This window comes from Xiphophorus hellerii, chromosome 21 (genome assembly GCF_003331165.1).
Source record: "Xiphophorus hellerii strain 12219 chromosome 21, Xiphophorus_hellerii-4.1, whole genome shotgun sequence".
Classification (NCBI taxonomy): Eukaryota; Metazoa; Chordata; class Actinopteri; order Cyprinodontiformes; family Poeciliidae; genus Xiphophorus; species Xiphophorus hellerii.
In genome coordinates, this window is record NC_045692.1 from 4416303 (window position 1) to 4440824 (window position 24522).

At 43.7% G+C, this 24522-nt stretch overlaps 1 protein-coding gene and 1 long non-coding RNA gene across 2 annotated transcripts; one reads left to right on the forward strand and one right to left on the reverse strand.

Moving 5' to 3' along the window:
* Positions 1 to 4020: 4020 nt before the first annotated feature.
* LOC116711432 (uncharacterized) lies at positions 4021 to 6884 on the reverse strand. The gene is made up of 2 exons (XR_004337227.1): positions 4882 to 6884; positions 4021 to 4543 (listed from the first exon to the last, which is right to left on the reverse strand). It is a non-coding gene; the product is annotated as an uncharacterized LOC116711432 (long non-coding RNA).
* Positions 6885 to 7475: 591 nt separating this feature from the next.
* Positions 7476 to 22967, forward strand: LOC116711431 (homeobox protein Mohawk-like). The gene is made up of 7 exons (XM_032550745.1): positions 7476 to 7754; positions 8464 to 8720; positions 11128 to 11287; positions 13541 to 13694; positions 15003 to 15350; positions 20643 to 20676; positions 20792 to 22967. Exons 2-7 carry the CDS (start codon positions 8545 to 8547, stop codon positions 20985 to 20987), a joined length of 1068 nt encoding a protein of 355 aa, XP_032406636.1. The 5' UTR covers positions 7476 to 7754; positions 8464 to 8544; the 3' UTR covers positions 20988 to 22967.
* Positions 22968 to 24522: the final 1555 nt, after the last annotated feature.

Consider the following 24522-nt stretch of genomic DNA (forward strand, 5'->3'; position numbering starts at 1 on the left):
ATTTGCTCCTCCTTAACACAACCATGGCCCTGTACCAACTGTCCAAAGACCCCAACAACATCATCACCATGCATGAGGAAGGAGTCGTTGAGGTCAGTTGGGCTTCCTCTTTGACTGGATACCTGCGTCTTCATTAAGTCCTAATTTGTTGCTCATTTCCAGTTTCGAGTCTGTTTCACAGCTTTGAGGCTAATTTTAGCATAGCTGCATTGAGGAAAATGTGCTTTAGTCTCCTGCCGCCCTTGTTTCAGTGATGTGTGAAAAACACAGAGTGATAAACTTTGAGAGGCTGAGACTATTTTCAGAGCCTTTGACCGATGGAGCAGAAACAGTCGGTGAAAACAAGTTTCCACTTTCCAGCCATCATGGGAATTGAGAAAAGCAAACAGCTCAGTGTGTGCAAAGTGCCAACCCTACACTGGACCCTAGATGCCATTGCAGCACAAGGCAAAGGACTGTAGCTGGGGGCAACTGTTGCTAAGGGTTGTTGCTTTACCTCAGGGCAGAATGCAGCAGCAATATGTTTCAGACCAAGGACTGATGGAGAAACGGCTGAGAGTTGAAACCCATCCATGGTTCTGTTTATTTTCCTCACAGTTGGTTACATCCACCAGACTTTTCATTGGGGCCATCATGTCTTCCAACCAGGAGCTACTTCTGTATTTTCCTGCTCAACTCCTCACACTCTATTTGTGTCTCTCAGTAAAATAGATTGAACGTTAAGACGATGCTGTGACTGAAGTCTTGTTATGAAGGATAAAATGTTCATGTTGGTAAAACCTTGCTGTCTGATCCTTTCATTAAATGAGGTTTTACAGAAAACCTACCACATAAAAATCCATCTGTGACCACAAGTGTGTGAAACGGTCTCCCAGTACCAACTGGACTCTAAACTCGGAGCTGGTTCTGCAGCTGAAGCCAGATGTTCCCATGTTCATTGAACTGGTTTACTTGAACTCAGAAGCAGCAGCCATGATGGGTCAGCTGTTCTCAGAGTTCAACCCAGTTTACAAAAGCTGCTGAAATCAAATGTGTTTAGAGTTTGAGCCGCAACAAAAACTGGACCATTTCTTTATGTGTCTATATTAGTGTGTGAAACACTCCTTCTTTTTAGTGTGTGTGTGTGTGTGTGTGCTTGTTATTAGTGTTGCAGCTCAGAGTTGCAACACTTCACCATGAGGTATTTTTGGACTTTACAGAGCTTAATCACCAAAGACCCTGTAGCTGCAGCAGCTCAGCAGTTTATCTGAATGTCAGACATGGAAACACAACACAGATCGCCTGATTGGTCAGATTGAACTTCATCTCAGCTCCTCTGAACAGGGAAGCTGATACTAACCTGTCTGAGTCCAGAGGAAACACACTGTGTGGGAGCTTGTCTGTCTCCACAGCTGAGTGTGTTGCTCTAACTCTGGACTTCATGATTTAGTGAGATCATATTTTTTTCTTCTCCTGTTGGATAAAAAATGAAAACAACCAGAAATGATGGAGCTGCTTCTCTCAGGGGAAATGCACTCCAACCAAAACACCAAACGCCTCTCAGTTTGATCTAATGTCTGCTCTCAGGATCTCCCACTTTCCTCTGGATGAGCCTCGTTTTGTGTTGTGTATCAAATCAAGCTGCCTTCCTCCTGGCCTGTATGTTGCCTCCAAAGTTCAGGGAATTGTTTGCTGAAGCCATACATCCATTCAGACGGATTCAGACAGCTGCTTGTGTTAAACAGCCTCTTTCATAAGCAAAGCTTTGTGAAGGAAATTGCTGAAAATTACTAAATGCAAACCGTAATTATTGGTAATTTGCAGCTGAATGTTTTCCAGAATGCAGCCTTTGCCAGGTCCTGGTGTGTATTTTAGGATTTTACTAATCTAAATGAGAAAAACGTTTGCTCTTTAGTTGCTCTGAGTTCCCCTCTCACCCTGGCACGGTGTGTTTTCATCTGATTCTTCTCTCATGTTTTGTTCTTCTGGAGATTTGATAAAATGAGCCTAAAGAGGAACCAGGAGTACCTGGAGATTCAGCCTCACAGGTTTTCTTTTAGTTTGTAGAGAATCTATTTTCAGCTTGTGGCTGTGCTGAGCAGATGATACAGGAGCTGTGGCTACAGCTTTACTAGGACCATCATAATTTAAGTCCAACGTCTCAGAGCCTTTGACTGAAGCTTCTGTCCCTCTTGTTGTTCAGCTCTAACAGACTCTGGGTTCAACATGAAACTTTTCCTCCTTTTCCTCTTTGGAGACCCAGAAAAAGCAGCTCAGCATCTGTGGCTGACTGGAGGCTGCAGGGAATGTTGTTTACCTGGACTTCTGCACCAAGTTCCCCTCGACCCGGCTGAACACAGCCGTCTGTCTGTCCTGTTTGCCTCCACAGCTGAGTGTAAAACATGGGGAAGCTGGGAAGGGAGACTCACTGGAAACATCTTCAGAACTCCTGCTGCAGTTTTCAAACGCTAAGCAAGTGTTGATGTTCCTTCAGTCAGGGAATGTCTAATAAGTGCTGGATTATATTCCCAGAGATCCCAGCTGGGAGGGAGAGATGGAGCTGGAAGAAAGGCTGCAAGGAGAGACGTGCTTATCTTAGCCTAGCTTTGCTCTTCAGGAGACCTTATTTGGCCCCGTCTGAATAACACGCCACCAGGCTGGCAAATAAAGCAACCCTGGCACTTCTCAGGCATCCTGTTTTTCACTAAAGAGCCTTGTTTAGGGAGCTGCATGTTTTCTGGAGCTGCTGGAGGGAAATGTGCTGCTGGAGATCTGATGAATGGGACAATAATCCTGCTAAATGTGTCTTATATAAATAATTCTCATCTGGAGTTTACAAAGAGGATCTGACTTGTTAGTCTGCTGCTCACCTTCTTCCCCAAACTTATGTGATTTTAGTCAGGAAGGAGGATGTTAGTTTCTCTGTTGAATTGGACTCAGGCTGTCCATCTTTCCTTTGTTTTCCTGTCTCTGTTTATCTTTGTGCTGAAATTCATGGGAATGTTTTCTCTCTGTCCCTCAGTCTGTTGGTTATCCTCATTATGTAACATGTAGAAAACCTGGTCAGCTGGTGGAGATCAGACTGAATTTATCCAGAAAATAATGTTTAAGTTGCAGCTCAGATTGTTGGACACAGACAAGCTGACGACACAATGAAATGAGTCTCTTTCTGCAGGGACATTTTTAAAGCATGTTTGTGAATTTAACTCTTTGGACGTCCTCTGCTCTTAAAAAAAGATCCAAATCACTCTGAACCACATGGACCAAAGAGTGAAGGTTCTTGCTGCCGTCTGTCAGAGATCAGCATGTCGAATAAAATCCTTCCAGTTTTTCCCTGAGTATCCTGCTTCATCTGCAATTTAACCAAAGTTTTTTTTAACACATTTGTTATCAACCAGAAGATCCTCTGCCTTTCTTTGCTCCTTTAAGTCTTTACCTCCCATTGATGCAGTCGTTGCTATGGTTACACCCGTTTTCTTTAGATAAAAAAATATTGACATTATCATGTGTCCTATAGAAAACTTACTACACACAAGAGGAAAATGTTGCAAAAAGCTCAAAGTGTTTCAGATCTGCTCCATCAGATAATCTGAGAGGAGACTCAGATGAAAAGTCAGCCTGTGTTGATGAGAGAGCTTTTATTTAACCCCTTGCTTCTGTTTACAGAAAACTTTGATTCTGACTTTCTTGTTTCTATCAATGACATCATCACAAGTTAACACAAACAAACCCTTCTCTTGCTCTCATACACTCAACACCTGGAATCTATGATGATCAAAATAAAGATTATTTTTGATGCTTCTTTTGCCAAATGTGTTTTAAAAGTGAAACACTTTGGAGCCCCCATCTCTGCTTTTGTTAAGTGATTCAGAGGAGACCACAATATTTAAACAGCCACATCTGCTTCTGGGAGCTCAGTCTGCTGCAGTAGTTTATCTCCATGTGTACTTATATGAACAGACCCAAAGCTTCAATGCAGCGTTTAGATAAATGCAAGAAAACACTTTGGTTCTGTTGAACACACTGAGTCTGCACAAACACTCTCTAAATAGCATTTTTATTCCATTCCATTTTTAGTTTCAACATTTATTAGAAACGGTCAAATCTATTTTAGAAAGCAGCTCATTTTTTCTGTCAGTAAAATTTTAACTCCTTTTGGTTTGCAGGAATCATCTTTACACACTTCTAATGCTTTCAGTCAGCAGCAGCTACAAAAATCCCAGTGAGTTAGAGAACAGAAAAGTTGCTCAGCTTTTTTAATAAACTTGTTCTTTTGTTCCTGTTGCAGGTTCCTTCACTAATCTCATCTCTTTCTGTTCTTCAGCTTGCAGACATTATATTTCTTGGGATGTGTGAGTGGTTATCATTGCTGCTGATCTGGGCTCGTCTTCTGGTTCTGTTTATTAGAAACTGTCTGGGTCGGGCTCCACAGGCCCTCCATAGCAAACTGTTGGCTTCAATCATCGATCCTCCTCTGCTGTCCTGGACCCACTGAGCTCCGAGATGCTGGGCTCTCCACCTCAGTCGCTGCCACAAAGTCTAAAGGGATTTTCATCAATATCTGCTGCATGCAAGAACAGAAAATTAGTAAAACATAGAAAATATGTGTCTGGAGATCTTCATCGCTCTTTGAAGTCTAAGCAGCAGCAGCTGCTTGCTGGGGTCACTGGAAGAGCATGATGAGGGAAGAGTGGCTGAGATCGCTGGTTACATGTGAAGATGGAACTTCACATGAAACAACACAAACTGGTGAAGAGAGAAACTCAGAGGGGAAAATCACAGAATCAATAGAACAAGATGGATGGTTACTGCTACTTGAAGTGTTGTCAGGAAAAAGTCTTAAAGATTTTTCAACTCTGAACAAAGTGACTCCACCATGTGGAGCTAAAATGTGGCGTTTACCTGGAAACAAAGCAGCTAGCTTGACGTTCAGGGTACATCAGCTCTGGAGAAGCTGGTTCTGTTATGATGTTCTAGGTTCTCATTCATCAGACTGTCCAATGTCTGCTAAACACCCTGAGGTAGAAATAGCAACATATGACATCACACTGTCATACTTAATGTGGCCCAATAGCTCAGCTTCTGTTTGCCATCAGGATGAATTATGGACAAAACAACCAGTCAGATGAAATACAGCAGAAAGAAATGATGGAATCACTCAGTGATGAATAAAGACTGATGATCCCCACGAGACGTCTGTCGGCTCAAAGGATTTTAAATCACCGCTTCAGGAAGGATTTGCACCAAGAACATGTTGGTTGTTTCCAGTCAGCTTGTAAAACTGAAAACACACAAAGACTAAAGAAGACGACAGAAAACTGTCAACACCATGATTTGGAAGTTGGAAATGTACAACAAAAAAGATAAAAACCAAATGGAAGAAACAAGAAACAGTTTGTAACTGAACTGTAATAAATCAGCTGAAGGAAAGTCAGACATAAACATTCAGATGCTCTAGTGTGACCTGAAATGTGCCGTTCACATTCAACCACTCTTAAATGTTTTTGAATTAACATCACTCCCAAAACGCCTGTATGTCAGACGATGGTTCCACGACGACATCGCTGTCCTCATGACGGTTAAGACGTCATTTCTGCACAGAAGAGTTGGCCAGAATTCCTCAGTGTTGATGATAAAGTGTTATTACAAGTTATCACAAACACTTGATGTTTCTTGTTCTTGTCGCTGTAAAGGAAATTACTTTTTCTGTAGTGCCAGGGTGGTTTGGACAGCTTTTGCCTTGTGAAAATCATGCATAAAATCATTTGCAATAAAAACTCATATATCAATATTCAATCAATATTCATGAGGACGATCATTTTCCTTTGAGTGACACTTCCCAAAGTTCGATGATCTACCCAATGAATTGGTCTGTGGCTTGTCAATAAAGGGTACTAGAACCAAAAAAGTCCTTAAAAAACTCCAAGCTGGACTGTGAACAGATGGGAAAGTACAGAGAATAGAAGCGTAACTGAGGAAATCTGCCTGTGTAAGCTGTTATTTTGGTTCATTTTTAATTGTTGCCTTTAGTTTTAAAGGCAACAATTGTGTCATAACGAAGTATGTCATTCGTTAGAAGAGGATTTGGTAAAGAGTTCCTGTTGCAATATGTGAAGCTGCAGAGCATCTTGGGTCTCTGCAAAGCTCCTCAGCAGATATCCACTGTCTCTGACATCAGAACTCTGGTGCCAGGCCTCAAAACTCATTACTTGTCCAACCCCAGCAGCCACTGAATGGATACCAAAGAAAGCAGATGCCAGTGTAATTCCTGGAGTCCAGTCTGAGATGAAACAGAACTGTGAATCAGGATCGCCTGCAGACTCCCCGTCACCGATCCCTTTGGGTTGGGACATCATGATTAATGTTGGTCTACCTGTTGAATGGTTTTATTCAACCACAGAGGGCAACAGACAGGCAGCAGTCTGAGGTGCAGGGCGGAAAAGCTGAAGCTTTGGAGAGGCTGGATTCAGATTCAAGAGAAGCTGCAGCAGGTTGCTGCTGAGCCACAGGTTTGGATAACAGCAATAATGTGAGAGGAGGCAACAGAAGTTCACCTCAGGCCAGAAGGCAAAGCTACAATATTGTGGAAAACCTGAGCAAATAAACCCTTCCTGACCTTAATTAACCCCATTACATGACTGGGTCAATCATTGCATGTTTTCACAAACTCTTAGTAAAAGTCAGTTCCCCCTTTTAAATGAAAATAAGCACAAATAAACAATAATTACACAGAGGCTGAACACTTCAGATGGTTAGTCACATCCCTGGAATAACTACTCTGGATAAACCCCAAAGGAACCCACAGCTGAGAACCTCAGAACCTTTGAGTCATGGGCCCATAATGTGACAGGAGGAATCAGTTGTGGCTATTTATAGTCCAACTGTTTCTTCTATTTGTCTGGATTTCACTGAAGTAGCAGAGAGCAGAGATGCTAACTTCAGCTTTAGGCAGATGCAGATGGTCCAGCTGTCTAACTTTGTTTATGGATATAATTAAACAAATACAATTATCCTGATGATCACTAATAATGATCAGAATAACAATCCTGATCATTATTAGTGATTAGGATCAGCAATGATCAACATCCTCAGCAACATTGATAATGACGGCTACTGAACAAACTTACTATTTTCACTGAAACTGGATTTGATTGAGAGAAATTTAGTTTTAAACTCTAACTTTTCTAACCTGCTGTAGCAGCTGGCTGTGCCACAATGCTAATGCTAGCTAACATAAACAGGAACAAGTTCCAAGTTATTCAGTTACAGCTGCTGTTTTATCTTTTTCATCAGTGAAAGCTTTAAGTTGCTCTGTCCTTCAGCTTCCTGGCCAATCAAATCAAACCATGAATCTTTAGCAGCTAAAATCTATTCAAGCTTTTTGACATAATAAATTAAACTCCATCAGCAGCAGCAGCAGCTCCTAAACAGACATTATTTGTCCATTGGGTCTCTAATCCTCAGTGGCTCAGACAGACAGCCTGCTTCTTTCAGACTCATGCCCGCCTCCCTCTCCTTCCCTCTGGGGGCCGCTGCCCCTGAACCGGCCTAAAGCAGCAGCAGGATGTTCGCAGGCTCAGCCTCTGTGCAAGGAAACATGAGCAGGCGCAGATATTCAGAGTCCCGGGCCGCCGGATAAAACCAGAGGAGGAGACGGCGGTCCGTGTGGTTGGAGCTCAGAAACTCAGGCGGGGAACATGTGAGCGGGGCATGGGCGGCTGGGAGCGGGATTATTGTTCAGCACAGCCGAGAGACGCAGGAGGGAGCCGGGGAAGGTAACTGCCACAGATCCACTCACTGGTTGAATGAAAGGTTCAGATGTTCTGAAGGCGCAGCTCCAGCTGCTTCAACCCAACTTGGAATCAGTCACATTACTGCCAGCATCACTTTAGTCGATGTCAAGAAAATATTCCAGCTGTTTTCCACGAAGCTGCTGCTGCTGCTGCTGGATCCGCGTCCGAGACAAATCAGCTGATAACAGCGATGAAGCTGCAGAGAGAGAGAAAGAGCAGGTCGTTTCTGAAGCAGGAAGTCGGTTGATCTGCTTCACACTGTAGTTTAGAGTCGCTTTAACAGAATTCACATGAATTTCTTCCTGTAGAATAAATGAGATTCTCACCATCCACAGTCTGCGTGTCTCTTCGTGGGTTGTTTTTTTCCCCCCACAGCGCAGCAGGAAAGTGGATCTAGAACCAGTAACTGTTCCGCTGCCCGCACCGACTCATCCCGGATTTATTTCTTAGCTGATTGTGCTAATTGATGCGCAATGAAAGTGCGCAGAAAGAAGCGCCTCTCCGCATTAGAAGCGGGAGGAGACTGAATGAAGCAAACAGGTTGTGATTGTTTCCAAAGAGACACAGAAGTGGAGTCAGAGCGCCGCGGCTCCGCTCGCCTTTAACTCTGAAGCTGCTGCATGTGGAGGAGTTTAGATGAAGGATTTAGTTCATATGATCCTCAAACTAAATGTGATCTATTCTTCCGCAGGAGAGACGCGGGGACAGTTTTCCTCCACGAACCTTTTGGATTGGAGCGCAGCAGAGAGATCTGCGGACCGAGCGGCCAAAGATGAACACCGTTGTGTTTAACAAGCTGAGCAGTCAGGTCCTGTTTGAGGAGAAGGCGAAGGAAGTGGAAATGAGCAGCAGAAATTACCTGGAGGTCATCGACGGCCAACATCCAGATCTCCTCTGCAGCAGCCCGGCCATCAGAGACAGCCAGGCGGCCAGACACAGGCGGAGCGGGTATGTGAGGCTCTCTGTTCTGGTAGAGGCTGCTGCTCAGCATGCGTGGATGTGGGTCGGCTTTAGTGGGTGAAGGAACCCACGGAGGGGGAATATCTGACAGCCTGGTCAACCTGCTGGTCAACCTGCTGGTCAACCTGCTGGTCACTCGTTAGCTGAGCGAGAAACGGGGAAAAACTCTCCTCAGATCTCCGGGATTAAATCTTCGGGTTTTGCGAAAATAAGCGCAGCAAATGAAACATTTAAACTGGAGATTTAAAGACTGATATGGGTTTAGATTTTAAACCCATATAAATATAAAGTCCAGCAGCAGAGTTTTTAAATGAAAAACTATAAATCAGTTCATGAACATGATGGAAGTTTTTCTGTTGTCGTGCATAAATACGCATTTGCTCCAAATTTGGCTAAAATGATTTTAAAAGCGTCTCCGTTCGGATTTCTACTTATTGGTGCTTTCTTTAATTCCACGATATTTTCTTCCTGGGGTTGTGATGTAGAACAATCTAACAAATCAGATAATGAACCATTACTACTTCTTCAAATCCTGCTGATTTAATAATTACATTTCAGGTTAGAATCAAAAAGCTCATACTTGTTCTGTAGCTCCTTGTTCCAAAGACACAATTTAAAGCTACACCTAAAGACTATTCAATTAATTAATCAATCAATCTCTTAACTCAATATTCAATGATTCCACGATGCAAACAATTACCGTCTCTTCACAAAACACGTTTATTTATTTACAAATAAAGTTTTGCATTTTTCACATCTGACCAAACACAATTTGTTCCTTGAAGTATGTAATATATGAAGTGCCACATCCAACGTGATGAAAATAAAATGGATGAAGTCTTTGTTATTATGTCCAAATAAGACATGTAAAATGCATAAAAAATATTCAAATAAAAAAGCTGATTATTCAAAATGTCAAATACGATGAAGCTGATCTGGAAAAAAAAAAAGAATCTAGCTGAGTCCTGAGTGGACCTCGAAAAGAAAAAAAATCTGTTTCAAATCAAATCAAAATCTACTGCTTGAAGCTGTAGCTGCACATAACTTCTTTATTATTGTTGTATTTTTTAGCCTCATTTAAATTTAAATAATTAAAGAATTATTAATCACATGAAATGTTTTTAAAACTGAACAAAGTGTCACATCAACACTTTCTATCTCACTGCCCTGATTTTATTTAGTTTTTTACAGTTTTATACAAAATACATTTCTCTTTTGTCAAGCTAAATTCCATTGAGTTCAGATCCATCAAAAGAACCCAGCCATGAATCCGTCCATTATCCTCCTGAGGGCTGCTGGTGCCTATCTCCAGCGGTCAGTGGGTGAGAAACGGGGTACACCCTGGACAGGTGGCCAGTCCATCACAGGGGAACCTAAAGAACACATATGAATTTGAATTTATGCGAAATAATGCATATTTGGGCATAACTCCCTCCACTAGATGGCGACAGCTTGCCTCCTACGTCAACAGTCATTAGTGGTATACATTGGCCACGTTGTGGTTTAATGTGGTGAATTTGCCACAATAGTCAACAGAAACTTATTCGGTTGTCAGATGCTCATCATGTATGGGGCTCCTGTTAGTGTCACTCTGAAAGTGTTCATGGTGACACCAACAGGAGCACCATGAACACTTTCAGAGCCTCCAACCTCCAGTTTATCATCCACTGATTGACAGGAAGCGGACGTTTTATCCTCCATGTTTGTTTCATGGAGCCGATGACTGCAGCTGAACGCAGATGAAATATGACAGACAGACACATGTACTGCTGGAGAGGACAAATAGTAGATCTGTGTGTGTGCACACACACAGATGTCCTGTGGAGGTAAACAGGTGGAACTTTTGCTTAAAAGATAACTATTAAATTCATAACAATTGATGCATCGTCAAACCGCTTCCCCAACTCCACATCTGTTTCCAATAAATGAATCCACCGTTAGCTCTGTGTTCTGGTTCACCACATGAAGAGCTGAATGGATCTGACATTGTCTGGAAAAGGAAGCTGCAGAAACATTCAGGATCAGGTGAAGGAATGTCCTCTAACAGAGCTCTGGGGTCAAAGGTCAGAGTGAAATGCGCTCCACGATGTTCAGGCTGATCCAGATTACAAGGAAAATATTTGGAGAACCAGAACCTCGGGCCCGCTTTGAGGTCCGACTAAAATGGTTCCATCTGCAGCCAGTGGAGCCGTTTTGGGAGCTAAAGGAGAAGTGGAGAGCAGCACCATACTGACATCTGCAGGTTCAGGTGTTCCTCCTGTGGGTTCAGGACGTTTCTCTGATTCATCTGCCGACATTTTAGACGCAGCGTGAATTTCTGACATCTGCATGCTGAAGCCCTGGGGTGTGTCCGGTTGTTTGCCTGCGTCTAAATGCTGTCCCTGCTGGCGCACAGGGGTCGTCCCAGCGGCAGCAAAGTGCGACACAAGCGCCAGGCCCTGCAGGACATGGCGCGGCCGCTCAAGCAGTGGCTCTACAAGCACAGAGACAACCCGTACCCGACCAAGACGGAGAAAATCCTGCTGGCGCTCGGCTCGCAGATGACTCTGGTCCAGGTGAGACGCTTTCTTCTGCTCTGATTCCAGGAGGAGACAAAGAAAAGTCACATAGACAGGAGAGTGATCAGGCTGCTGGAGTTTAGACGTTCAGCTTTTACTGTTCCTGAATGTTTAGCAGCAGCTGAGCAGGAGTGAAGTTTTGTTTCCTCTGCCTTCCAGATCCTCCTGCAGCTTCTCCTCTCTCTGCTGAGCGTCTCAGGCTTTGATTGTTTCTTCCACTTTCTTCCAAAAGCTGCAGCTCAGCTTCATCTCATGTCCCAGAGAGTCTAAAAGTGTCAGAACTAAATAGGTTTTGTTAAATAATAATAATAAATTTGTCCTGCTTAACATTTTGGTTTCAGAAACTCTGCAGAGAAAAGATGTTTACCTGTTTGGAAATGATTCACAAATGATTTTCTTTAGATATTCCTGAAATATTCCTACGTCTCAATATGTAAACCTGTTCTGCTGCATTCAAAAGCTCCAGAAAAATGTAATTTCTGATAAAGATTTGAGTCAGGAATATTTCTGCTGCTTTGATCTTTATGACGTCTGGAGAAACCAGTGAGATGTTCAGAGCAGAACTGTTAGAAACTGCTGATGGCTCCAAGTTTAGAGTGAACATCTGAACTTATCTGACAACCTGACTGTTGAGAGGAACACCCAGCACTGAGTGCAGCTGTGTGTGTGTGCGTGTGTGTGTGCGTGTGTGTATAGCAGCGTTTTCCTCACATGGTCACTCTGTACTTAATCTGCTTCTCATTTCTGGGAGCGCTTGATGTTGGACACTGTGACCCAAACACACACTGACACACCTCACACACACTGTGTTTGAGTGTAAATATCATTAGTGGGGTCAGAGGTTAAAGGTGGAGAATTTGAGGGTCAAAAGTGCAACAACCTGACATCAAATGAGATAAATATTTAAATACAATATTAAATATTGATACATTCATCTAGAAAATTCAAATGTATTATAGTAAAATCATTATTATCTGATTATTTATTGATTTATTTTTCTATTTTCTGATTTAAAGTCAGTCATAAAATAATTCCCAGTTTTATTGAAGTGATCATTTATAGAAATATTTATTTTGGAAAAATGGTTTGATGCAAATCAGTTCTTGATCTAAATTTCTGTTCTCTTTTGAAGAACCTGGTTCTCTATTTTCTCTATTTTCAGTTGCTGAAGGATAAAAAATCTTGTTTTTTGCCAATTAGGAATATGAAAACAGATAGTTATAAATCTTTAACCTCTCAGTCTTTGAAAATATTTCTGGACTGAACAAGTGATCGTTTTGTCCCAAAGTGTGAACATAAACTCAGATGTGACCATGACGTCTTTCTGTCTTTCCACTGATTGCTGCTGAGGACAGCCCAGTTCTTCCACTGTTTAGTCCAGACAGACCGCTGTTAAGGCTGCCAGTGGCGTTGAACGCATCACTTCCTGTGTGTTTTTCCCTGGAGAGGCCGACCTGGCAGCAGGTGTTAAACAGCAGCTAAATCTGTCATGTTGTAGCGCAGCAGTTAGCTTTGTTCCATGTCGATGTTGTGAGATGGAGCCGATGATCCGGTGCCGTCTCCATGGTTCCTGAACTCCATCTCCGTGGTAACACGCCGTCTCCTCTGGGACCTCCCGTCCTCATGAGGACACCGTCCCTTCCCCTCCAAGTCCTGCAGACTGAAGACGGTGGGACGGTCCTAGTTAATGAGAAATGTGATCCTGAAGGAGAGGACGTGAAAACTAAGTAGTCCAGCATGAGGCCGCCGTCCCCGGCCGTTCATAAGCAGCTTGAAATCTACTGAGCATGAAAAGTTATTCCAGTAGAACATCTAATGGTCTCCACTCCCAGTGGAAGAAAGAGCAGCGGCTCAAGTGTCTTTTTTATTGGATCTTAAAGACAGAGATGGAAAAAACGTCTTATTGGGGGAAGTCTGGACGTGTCCAGAATGAGCAGGATGGGGACGTGTGTCTCAGTCAGAGCATTAGATCGTGAAATGATGCGTTCACTGGCCGTCAGCCGATTCTTTGTACACAGTAAAAAGCTGAGAGGCTTCAGTTTTCCTGCAGAACGTCTGGGATGTTCCTCTCAGCTCCGATCAGAGAGCTGCAGCTGATCTGCAGCTGGACTCTGTCTCTGCAGCGAGGCGACGTCTCCACTGAGGACGACACGTTTAGTCTGGCTGTGAATGTGGACGAGTGTGGACTCTAGACATTAACACGTCTTCCTGTTTGCCGTGTGTGTCCCCTTCCTGCTTCGTCCCCCTCAGGTGTCCAACTGGTTCGCCAACGCCAGGAGACGCCTGAAGAACACGGTGAGGCAGCCGGACCTGAGCTGGGCGCTCCGGATCAAACTCTACAACAAATACGTTCAGGGCAACGCCGAGAGGCTGAGCGTCAGCAGCGACGACAGCTGCTCCCAAGGTACGCCTCACCTGCTGCTCTGAGGACAAACTGTCCAAACTGCACAAACACTTGGATATGATCTTCTGAGCTCAGAACCAGAACATTGCATGTTCTCCTTCTATCAGTCAGTGGAGCTGGCAAATGTGCAAACAGACGCTGGCTCTCATGGGAAGGTCCGGCCCGTTTTGGTGAGGAAGCGTAAGAAAGTCAAAGTTCAGTCGTCCTGCAGTGAATGAACAGAAAGTTCAGAGTTCTGTGGTGTCAGTAATCTCTCTCTCAGTGTGTGAGGAGGAGAAGCTGAGTGTGTGGCTCCCAGAGGAATGTGTGCATGGTGTTTGTGTTGTGTGTGCCGCAGGCCGCTGCACCACCAGAGGCTCCGTATATCTCCCTGACTCGTCTCCCTGTCATATTCTGGTTCTGGAGCGATCCGCAGCCTGCTCCCACTGCTGGCCTGTGTGCTGAAAGGCCCTCCATTATGTTCTGAAGCCTATGCTTTTGTTCCAGAGACTATTTCTGGGAGCAGATCTGACCCTGTTGACCGTGTCTTCATTGCTCTTACTGTCCTGAAACGGTCCAGCTGGTTCTGGAGCTGCAGCAGCAAATCCAGGCTAAAGTAAAACCTGTTTTCTGCTTGGAGTCCAGAGCAGACCTGATGTTCTGATCAGTAGAACAGTTTAATATTTTTATTGGATTAAATCAAAAGGTCAGTTTGTTTGGTGACAGAGAAGATGCTGGAAGAACCATGTGGTTCTGATTATTGGAAGTGCTCATCTTAATTTGACCACAAAAAAACTGATGGGACCTAAATGCAGTGACCCAGATGAAGATGGAGAGACTGGAACCAGTCAGTGCCACTGGTTTACATCACCATATGTATATACAGGCCTTATGCTGCAGTCTTTACTGTTTCTGCATCAATGTGACCAACAACAGATGTTCTTTATCCATAGAGAGTTCTACAACCCAACGAGTGGATTGAGCTCTTACTTTAGGTTGAGAGAGAGACTTGAAGACGAGATTCCCTTCAGGTTTTCACTATCAGTAAAATGAAGAACAGACCTGAGAGACAAACCAACAGAGATCAATTCAGACACAGTTTTCCTTATTGTGGAGAGTTGAGGTTCATTTACACTGTTCTATGTTGATAACTGATCCCAGTTAGGAGTCGGGACAAGAGCCTGAATAAAAATGATGTTTATCTTATATTACAGATCACCATGGCAACAGAAGTTTGTTCTAAAGTTTTAAGAGATGGTTCTTGTTGTGGAGAAGACTTCCTGTCCTCCACCAACAGAACAGTCATGTGAGCATGTCCTGATGTTGCAGATGGAGACAACCCTCAGAGGACACAGAGCGGTCCTGAGGATCTCACCAAGCCCTTGTACCAGAGCGTCATCAAGAAGGAAGGCTCCCCCATGGTGGGCGTGGCCATCGGCATGGACCCAGGGCTGCGTTCTGCAGTGGAGGCCGAGGACTACGTGTCTCCACCCAAGTACAAGAGCAGCCTGCTGCACCGCTACCTGAATGACTCTCTGCGACACGTCATGGTGGCCAACGCTGTCATGGACGCTCGCAAGAGGAACCACTCTGGCTCCTTCAGCTCCAACGAGTTCGATGACGAGCTGCTGTCGCCATCGTCCTCTGAAGCTGAGGCCCACTTCGTCTATCGAGCCGGTAAGGAGACCACTGACTCTTCCAGGAACTCTCCAACACACACCACATTCCTCATGTCTGATCTTTGTCTTCTTTCTGGACGTTTGTTTTCATTCCTGCAGCTTGTCCATTATGTCCAGCTGTCTGTCCCTCTGCAGGATCTCTAATATCTCTCCTGCTAACTCTCTCTCTCTGCTTCCTTTAATTGAACATGTTGGATGTGTTGCTGAATCTTCTCCTCATGGCTGCTGAAATGGAGAGGCTGTTCAGGAGCTCCTTGAAGTATTTTGTAAAATTTAAACAAGGTGCAGTTCATCTGAAACACACAAGCATATCCAGTAACCTGCACACTGTCAAACCCACACACACTGAACCACTGGTTGTCTCTGAGGCCGTCCAGAGAGGTGGGAGGAGCTTCACCTCTAGCTAACCAGGGTCTAACAGGTCAGACACAACAAGACTTTCAGGCTGCTGTTTGTCCCGTCTTTGTTCCAGCTGTGGCTCCAGATGAGAGCAGAGCAAAATGTCCGACAGGCTTCTTGAGACTGAGAGTTGAATGTGGGACCTTTGCAGTCCAAAGCGTCTGGAAGCTGCAGGAGTTCCTGCAGTGTTTCTGAGATGTAACCAATCAAGGTCAGCTGTGTTTGTATCGGCTGAGAACACTGGGTCTTTGTTCAGGTGGACTTCACATCCAATAGTAACATTTTCCCTTTGTGTTGAACACGACCAGAACAAGGAGGGTCCGGATCTGAACTGGATTGTTGGAGGGAAGAGCTGCTGTTATTGTGTCTCTTTTGGACAAAAGTGTTTCTTCTTGTCTGAGTGTGAAGCAGACAGAGTGTGTGTGTATCTGAAATGAATCAATGAGTCCAACAGGAACAATTAAAACCCTTTGACCTGAGCCAACATCAGGCTGTTTTCACTGCTGAAGCTTCACTCCAGCAGATTTTATCAAGACAAATCCCAGAAGGGCTGAATTCAGCTGGCTGAGCTGCTGCCTTTAATAGACACTGACTGTTTTATCTCTGGTTATTATAATTTCTTGCTGCTGACGTGTCCCTCTTGGCCTCCTTGGACTCCGATACATTTACACAAGTATTACTCTGTTACATGTGACAGAAGCTTGTTGGGTCAAACGGAACGATTCATTTAAAAGGGACAAGCTCCTTCTGGGAAAATCAGATCTGATCCAAATTACATTAAGAGTTGAGAAAAAAAAATTTCATTCCACATCTGAATTTTGAGGAACAAAGCAAATAAAAAACTGCAGAGAGAGAGAAATGTTTTCAAGGTCACATTTCCCTAATTTCCTGCAGTTTTTTCTCTTCTGTTTGAGGCGGATTCCAGATATTTCTTTAGAGAACACATTCTTCTTTTATAAATAGTTTTTATGTTCTATAGTGAGAGACAAATGTGTGTTTCTGTGACAGATTTGACATAAATCTGTTCTTCTATCACCTCCACAGAGGACACAATGTCCAAATAAATCTGATTTCAGATTACTGAAATGTTTAATGTCCTGTACTTGTATAGCACTTCATCAAGTACAAAGGACACCAAGGCACTTCAAACTACATGCTGATGGTAGCAAGCTAGTGGATAGTGGCCACAACTACCCTGGGGCAGTCTACAGAGGTGAAGCTACCATCTGGCCTTCTGAACGCCACCACACAGCAAAGGTAGATAAAGTGTTTTGCCCAAGGACACAACGCTAGAGTGAGTGGAGTCGAACCAGTGTGAAATGAAATAATTATTCATTTTTGCGGGAGTTAACACCAGCAATCCACCAATTGTGAGACAAACTCCTAAAATCATCACACTGTTCCTTTCCTCGAAAACTTTAAGCCCAGACTTGGTTCTGTTATTTATCTTTAAAAGAAAATATTCACATTTAGTTTGTAGAGGAACATTTTTGTAACAGAGTTGTGATTGGACAAGGAAAAGTGGTGAACCTGGTAGCTGGCGTCTCATTGGTTCAAAGTCCATTTGTGTCCCAGTTGGTTGTTGTGGGCTCGGCCAGAAATCCTGACTACAAAGACCAGTCAGACGTGGCAGGAAATGGAGATCATGGATTGGCTCCAGTGAAAAACTAAACTTCAGTCGCCTTGAAAGGAATCCCACTGGTGAAGCTCCAAGACCTCAAACATCACATCCACACTAGAGCTGCCTGGTAGAAGGAAAACAAGCAGCATGTGATGATACAGGTGGATGTTGCAGTGACAATGTCTTAAGATGAATGAATTAAGAAGTGTTAATGTTTTAAGTGTGCCCTGTAACTACATAACCCTAACCCTAATTTTAAACATATGAAGAGTCTCACCAGCTACTTGAGATAAACCTTTTTTTAACAAGCTTTTAATTAAAAAGTTGTGTCTAATGTTTCGGGATTTGGCAACGAAACAACTTGGTTTGCTTTTTAGTGATTTGCCAACTCTTTAGGGCTAAAGCCTCTAATGCCACAGCAAGCAACAACCATCACAAGCAGCAGACAAGATGCATCACTACCAGAGTGGATCTCAGACAGACTGTCAGCAGAGTTTGATGTTAGAGGGTGTGTCTGAGTTGGCAGAGGTGAAGTAGAGTCCTGGCATGACCTTGACGTAATGCTTCATGTTCATGTTTTACTCCTGTCTCTCTGGGATAAAATCCCAGAGAGACAGGAGTAAAAACACCAGATGTTGGATCTCTGTCACTGGAAGATGATGTGATGATGTGTTTCTGCCACTTCATGGACACAGACTGAGACCAGCATGTTCATGCTGTCTGTGAAGCTGCAGAGAAAGGTTCCCAAACATCAACACAGACACATTTTATACACAGTTTACTTGTAGGCAGCTCCCCAACGTGGAACTGGAAGAGAGAGGAATAAAAAGCTCTCTCAGTCTGAGGGGTTTTAAATGGTCGGAACGCCAGGACTTTGTAGGACAATGAGGCTCACACACACCATCAGATGTTGAGATGTGAGGAACACAGCTGTCCGCCTGCTCAGAGAGCCGCACTGCCCGACTCTGTGGAAAACACAAACTGTTTCCATTTTAAAAGCCGAGTCGGCTGTAGAACAATAGGTAGCCTCTGTGTTCCCACGGGATGGAGGAGAAGAGAGCTTCACAACCAGAGAGCAGAGGTGTAACCCAGTCAAGACACACAGAGGGCAGCTGAGTTCCCAATGTGAACAAGGGCAACATAATGATGCAGTAAGTCCTGCACAAACATGTCATTTGGCCTCCAGATCCCCAAAAAAGGCTGCTTTTGTCCACATGTAAACACTTACAAATGTGAGTAATGTTTCCCTGTGGTTACTGCTTTTTTTCCACCCTAATGTGAGGGTTTTATTTGCCACCAACAAGAGCTGATCATTCCCGGGAATGTTTCAGAGAAAGCTGTAATAAAAGCTCCTGGTGAAAATGGCACTTAGCTCTGTTTCTTCTCCACCTGGCCGCCACGCACAACTGTCAGTGCTGCACCGAGTGACAATCACACTGCGCATCCTTGCAACTGTTTCCACCACCACTTCCAAAAAAAGTGTTTGTTGTTTATTTTAAATAGGGTTTTTTATACACCAGTAACAGTGACCGTGAAAACAGCTAAAGCTATACTGTAGGTTTATGGTTGACCTGTAACAAAACTGGATGTGAGGAGGTGCACACCTGCCCGCTGGTCTCACATGCTATTAATTCCAAGGTTTGATGCCTGTTTGACACATATCATCATAGACAGATACATCGGATGGGGTTTATGTACACTGCTGCTGTTGAAAGACGGCACAGCAGGGAATTGTGGACAGACATTAACGTGAGGACATTGTTGGAAATCTCTGACAAACTACAACCTGAACTAAAACTGAGTGGTTTGTAACTCTGGGTTATCACGTCCTCATCTCCCTCTCACACATTCCTTCTCTTCTTCTAAGGAGACAACTGTGGTGAGTGAGGTCAGGCTCCTCTCTGTGGAAGAATCCAAAAGTGAACCAGAAAACTAGAGGAACATTTCCTAATCAGGGCCATATCAGCCCGGAGCGTCTCAGACCTTGTCCTGTCATCATGGCTCAGACTGCATGGGAAGCAGACAGAAGAGCAGCGAGGAGATGGAGAGTCTGAGGCTGGTGGAGCCTGCAGAGATGAGATCAGTGGATCAAGATATTTGGAAACTCTGGAGGCTTTTAAAGCAGAAAGAGAGGTGACCAAGATAAAGCTGTAAAAATCAGAGCAGTTGAATGTTTTGGCTTTCAGATGATGCTGGACTTTTATATTCATAAGAAAAGATGCAGTGAAGATGAAAATGTTACTCAGGAGAAAGGACCGATTGACATGCAGGATGAGCAGAGTGAGGTTGTAGAAGACAAGGTTTCCCTGTGTGAGGGATTTGTTCTGAACAAAGGACGACCTGCTGTACGTCTGACACTCTTAATACCTTCGGACTAAATAGAACCTTTCAGATAATTTTCCTCTTTTGAACATTTTCTGCTCATCCAGTCATCTCTAGCTGGTAAAGACCAAACTTCTTAAATGTTTAGTGAACTTAAGGAGAGCGCCTGGAGGCTGCACAGCTAGAAAGTCCAGATGTTCTGCTGCCTTTTAATGCCTCATGAAACTTCAAGCTTGTGTTGTCATTTTCACTGCTGGGCAGATCTGAGTAAGGCTGGACGCGAGACAGAAGACAGGTTGAGGTCTCAAAACACCAAGAACTCTCAGTAAACACTCTGGCTGCCATAAAGACAACTTTACTTTCATTGTTTAATGACTTTGCTGTTCCTCACTAATGTTTCACAGATGAGATGGAGGTTGGTCCCATTGAGGAGGGGGGAGGAAAGCCAGCAGGCGGCCATCTTTCTCCCACTGACTCACTCACTGCCTTTTCATTCCCTCTCAGATCTGTTTCGCTTTGTCTTTTTCGATCTGATGTCTTCAGACAACTCAATTATGCTGGCTGGGCTCCATTTGTTTTCCAACTAAATATCACATCCATGGACTTTATGAGTCATAAGAAACATCTTTCAGCTCCATCCTATCAGTCACCTTTACGCTTGAAAGCTTCTTGCTAAAACGTGTTTTTTTCCTCCAGCATCTTAAATAAAGACAGAAACCAGAGCAGCACATGTTTGCTGAGGACACGGTGTCCACTGAAAGAACAAAACACAAGTCAAACACCACACACACACACACACGCATCCACTAATCTGCTGAACATGCAGGTTCTCATCATCAACCTTCATTTAACCAGGATAAAAAAACTTGAGATTAAAAATCTTTTACTAGAGCGTCCTGGTGTTCTGACCCAGAGAAGTCTACTGAGCTTTTCTCTCTCTGCTTTCAGAAGCCACAGACCATGGATCAAGTCAACATGACAAGTGAGTCGACCTTCTCTCCCCAGATAACCTGTGTCCAATCACCAGCTGAACGTGAGCTGTAACGCTCTGTGTTTTGTTCTCTCTGTGCGCGTTTGCTTGTTGTGCCGGTCGTCAGGGGCAACGGTGGCGTCGCAGCGACGCAGAAGGCCAAAGATGAGACGTACTGGAAGGAGATCAACGCCGCCATGGCCTTGACCAACTTGGCTCAGGGGAAGGACAGCGTCTCCGGGACAACCAGCTGCATCATCCAGAAGTCCTCCCATATAGCTGAGGTGAAGACTGTTAAAGTGCCATTGTTGCAAAAGTTTTAGCTCCGATTTGCCTATGCAAAGCAGAAACATTTCTCTCAGTAAACTTTTTGGAGTCAAAAAAAACTCTCTGTGACATTTAAAGAACTGGTGCTTAAGGAGGAAGGTGGGCTTGTGAGGAAAAAATATGTTTTGGTCTTTCTGAATCTATTCAAATGATGGATTCCTTTTTTTAAAAAAAAACATAAATATTTTGTAATGTTAACTTATTGTTTTGAGTCTTTTTATTGCTACAAATATATTTTCCAAAGTGCCTTTGTTTTCAGCAGTTTGCTCACTGATTGTGCACAATGGAACATATGATCACAGAGATTTGTGAAGGAATGTTTTGTCGAGTGCAGGCTCTTAGTCGGTGAAATTCAGGATTTGTCCCTTGTAACATTATGTGCCTTAAGAACACAGTGAGCTCATTGGCATTGATGAACTCAAATAGCATGCATCTGCACAGGAACTGTTCCTATTTTGACTGGAGTTTCCATTTGGGCTGTAAACAGAGCTCTGCTTTGGGACTGCTCAGCACGTTTCGAAGCGAAGAACTTTGTCCATCATGTCCGCCTCTTAACCTTGGATCCCATCAGCCGCTGAAGAATTTTTCTCCTTTTGAGCCGTGTGTCCACCGAAACGTGCACAAGTTCTCAGCTGGACCCAAAGCCGCTAATCGCCCACGTGGCCAGGCCGATAAAGTGGAGCAAAAGACCGCGGTGACCTAAAAGGGATGTTTTTACTTTACGTTATCAGTCTGCCATGCGAAGTGTCGTAGCTTTTCCCCTCCTTTTTTTTTTTTTGTTGCAAACAACAGGATGGTACGGAGTAAAAAAAAACTAACCCAAAAAGCCGAGCACCGCTCCCTCTCTGCCTTTTGATCCGCAGCCTCCCCAGATGTTCGACATTACATTTAAATTGCTGTTTACAAGAAGCCTGAGGACAGGCTTAAAAATGTAACTTTCTCTTCCATGGCCTCTTTCTGTCCTGCACAGTATTATTTCTTTGTCAGCCAAGTGTTTAAAGCATTTATTATGGCTGCCTGTGTGTGTCTTGTGTCGGTTTTGATTAAAACTGTCTCGTCTAACTGTGTTGCATTAAAATCGTCTCCGTCACCCAGTGGAAAGAATCCACTTCTGAGAAAGTGATCATTGCAGTTGCACCTGATTTTTAGCTTTAAGGATGTCTTGGACGTACTGTTGGTGTGCCTGAAAATGAACGTTTTGTATTTACAGTGGTCTGACTGCCGTGATGAAGGACTTTAAAAGAGAACAAAACTGCACAATTACTTTTTTTTTTTAAACATGCATTGAATGTTTAACCAGACGTTCACGGCTACATCGGCGTTTTTAACAAAGAAAAGTCAAAGAAACAAATCTTTTGGTTATATCACTTTGTGTATACATGGAAGTTGTTTGTAATTAATCACACCGAACCTCAGGCTCTGTTTGTTTATGCACTCGAGACGCTGGCCTCCACCTCCGGCGCGTGTTTTCCAGCCAGCTGATCCAGGCGCTGGGAGACCTGGAGCCACGGCTCGCGTTTCAGCTTGCAGCTCTGAGCCTCCGGGCCGCTCACGCCTCGCACAACGGCCGCATGCTGGTGACGGAGGCAGAGAAAGGTCAAGGGGAGTTCAAAGGCAGCAGCAGGAACACCAGATGTATAAGCAAACGGGCTCCACAGCCATGACCCCGGTACTGTAACGCTCTCCAGCACAAACTCTGCTCTTAACCACGCTGAGAGATATGAAAATGTGTGTTTTGTAATGTATAAATTATTGCATTGAAAAAGCAATGAAAGTGGTGACCGTAACTTGTCTATTATTGTTAATTTATGTGAATGGATTTTTTTAAAAATAATAATTATTTTGATAAAGACTGGATTTTCCATCCAATGATCAGATTTATATCTTCTTGTACTGTTTCATTTGCCTTCCTGTAAAATGTGTTTGATAAAACTGTTATTTGGTGATGATGATAAATAAACATCTGAGCAACACGACTGGTGTAATTTTCCCTCCATTGGCGCTAGTGACACTTATGAACTACCTAATAACTCCAACATTAGGGCGTGCTGGCAAATATCTAGCAACATTAGGTTTCATAGCTAATAAAAATAGGATGTTATTTGATTTTAATTTAATAAACAAATGCATAGTATTTTTGCTTAATCATGGGAATTCTCAAAAAAGCAATTTAGTCATGGCTTCATGGTTTAATTTAAGAACCTAAATCTGTTATCGATGTGCAAATTGTATTTACTCTTTCTCCTGGGAATCCTGAAGGTGTCTTCTGTCGTAGTAACTAATGTCTCTTCTGTCACACACACACACACTTTTTCAGCTCTTCAGTTTCTAGATTAGTGGGACCTTTTCTGAAATCACATTTCATTCCGTTTGTGGAACAATCTCCACAGTGAAACAAAACCATCCAAACCTCCTTCTGGCATTGAACACGCTGATGTTTATTGTACTTTTTGTGCATTTGAAATGTATCCGAGTTAAATGGTTAGTATTCTCGTTTTGTGAATATGGAGCAGATAGAAGTTTTTACTCTCTGCTCCCTTTTATTTGGGATTTCTTTCGGCTGCTCCGTGAACCGGTCGTCCCTCTCTGCTCACACCATCGCAAACAGCAGCGTGGAGGGAAAAAAAAAAAACAGCGCGAGGCTTTTTATGCAGGCGACGTCTGTCTTTGTTGTGAGATTTATCAGCAAAGTATCAACTCTCATCCCAGAAGAGTGAGAGCTGATGACCCCGATTAAACCAAGAAAAGAACAACGGAAGGTTTTGCTCCCCAAAAACTTGTGGTCGCCACAGACCAGACGTGCGTCTTTCGTGCATTTCACTGTGGAAGCAGAAAAGCGACAGCGTGACCCTGAACCAGACGGGACCGGACTGCCCAGTCCCTCCTGCATGCTTTCCCTTCCTCCTCGGTTTCGCTCTGTATCTTAATTATCCTGGAGTGAACCGGCAGAAGCACACACGCTACAGCAAAACTGCCGGCAGAAAGCGTTTTTTAATGTATTGGGATTTCCCCCAAAAGCAACGTATTTTTAGCGTGTAAACAAGTCAGTTAAAGTGTCTTGGGTTTGTTCAGGTCTCTGTTTTGGACGCCGCTCATCGTGGATCACATCTTTAGAAGATGTTGTTTGTGGCAGAAGGCAGGGCGGCCTTTAAGAGCTAAACACACTAATCATGACAGACCACTGGAGGAGCCCAGTGCATACACTGAGGATGTGCATCAACCACACACCGCACATTAGTGGTCTGGGTCCCAGCTATCTGATGTGTATTTTTGCTACCTTTCACAGGAAGATGGCTGTTTGGCTTTGTTTGGTTAAAATGGGATCACTGCAAACATTCCAGTGGAAAACTGGGTATTTGTACAGTATCTGCTATCTTAGGAGCTTGTAATGGGAATGAAGTTATGCTAAATACCCTCTTAGGTGTTTGGTTCTCCTCAGGGTTCTGTTTTTCTCCTGGGTAATAAATGCCCTGTTCATGCCACTGCTAGTCCTACACATGAGCTCTCTCAACTGAACTGAAGAAGCAGTCA

Bases quoted from the DNA above. Each gene is read 5' to 3' on its own strand.
- LOC116711431 (XM_032550745.1), top strand. From the start codon at position 8,545: ATGAACACCGTTGTGTTTAACAAGCTGAGCAGTCAGGTCCTGTTTGAG. The intron at 11,288-13,540 runs GTGAGACGCTTT...CGTCCCCCTCAG, and splicing joins CGCAGATGACTCTGGTCCAG to GTGTCCAACTGGTTCGCCAA. The intron at 15,351-20,642 runs GTAAGGAGACCA...CTCTGCTTTCAG, and splicing joins CCACTTCGTCTATCGAGCCG to AAGCCACAGACCATGGATCA.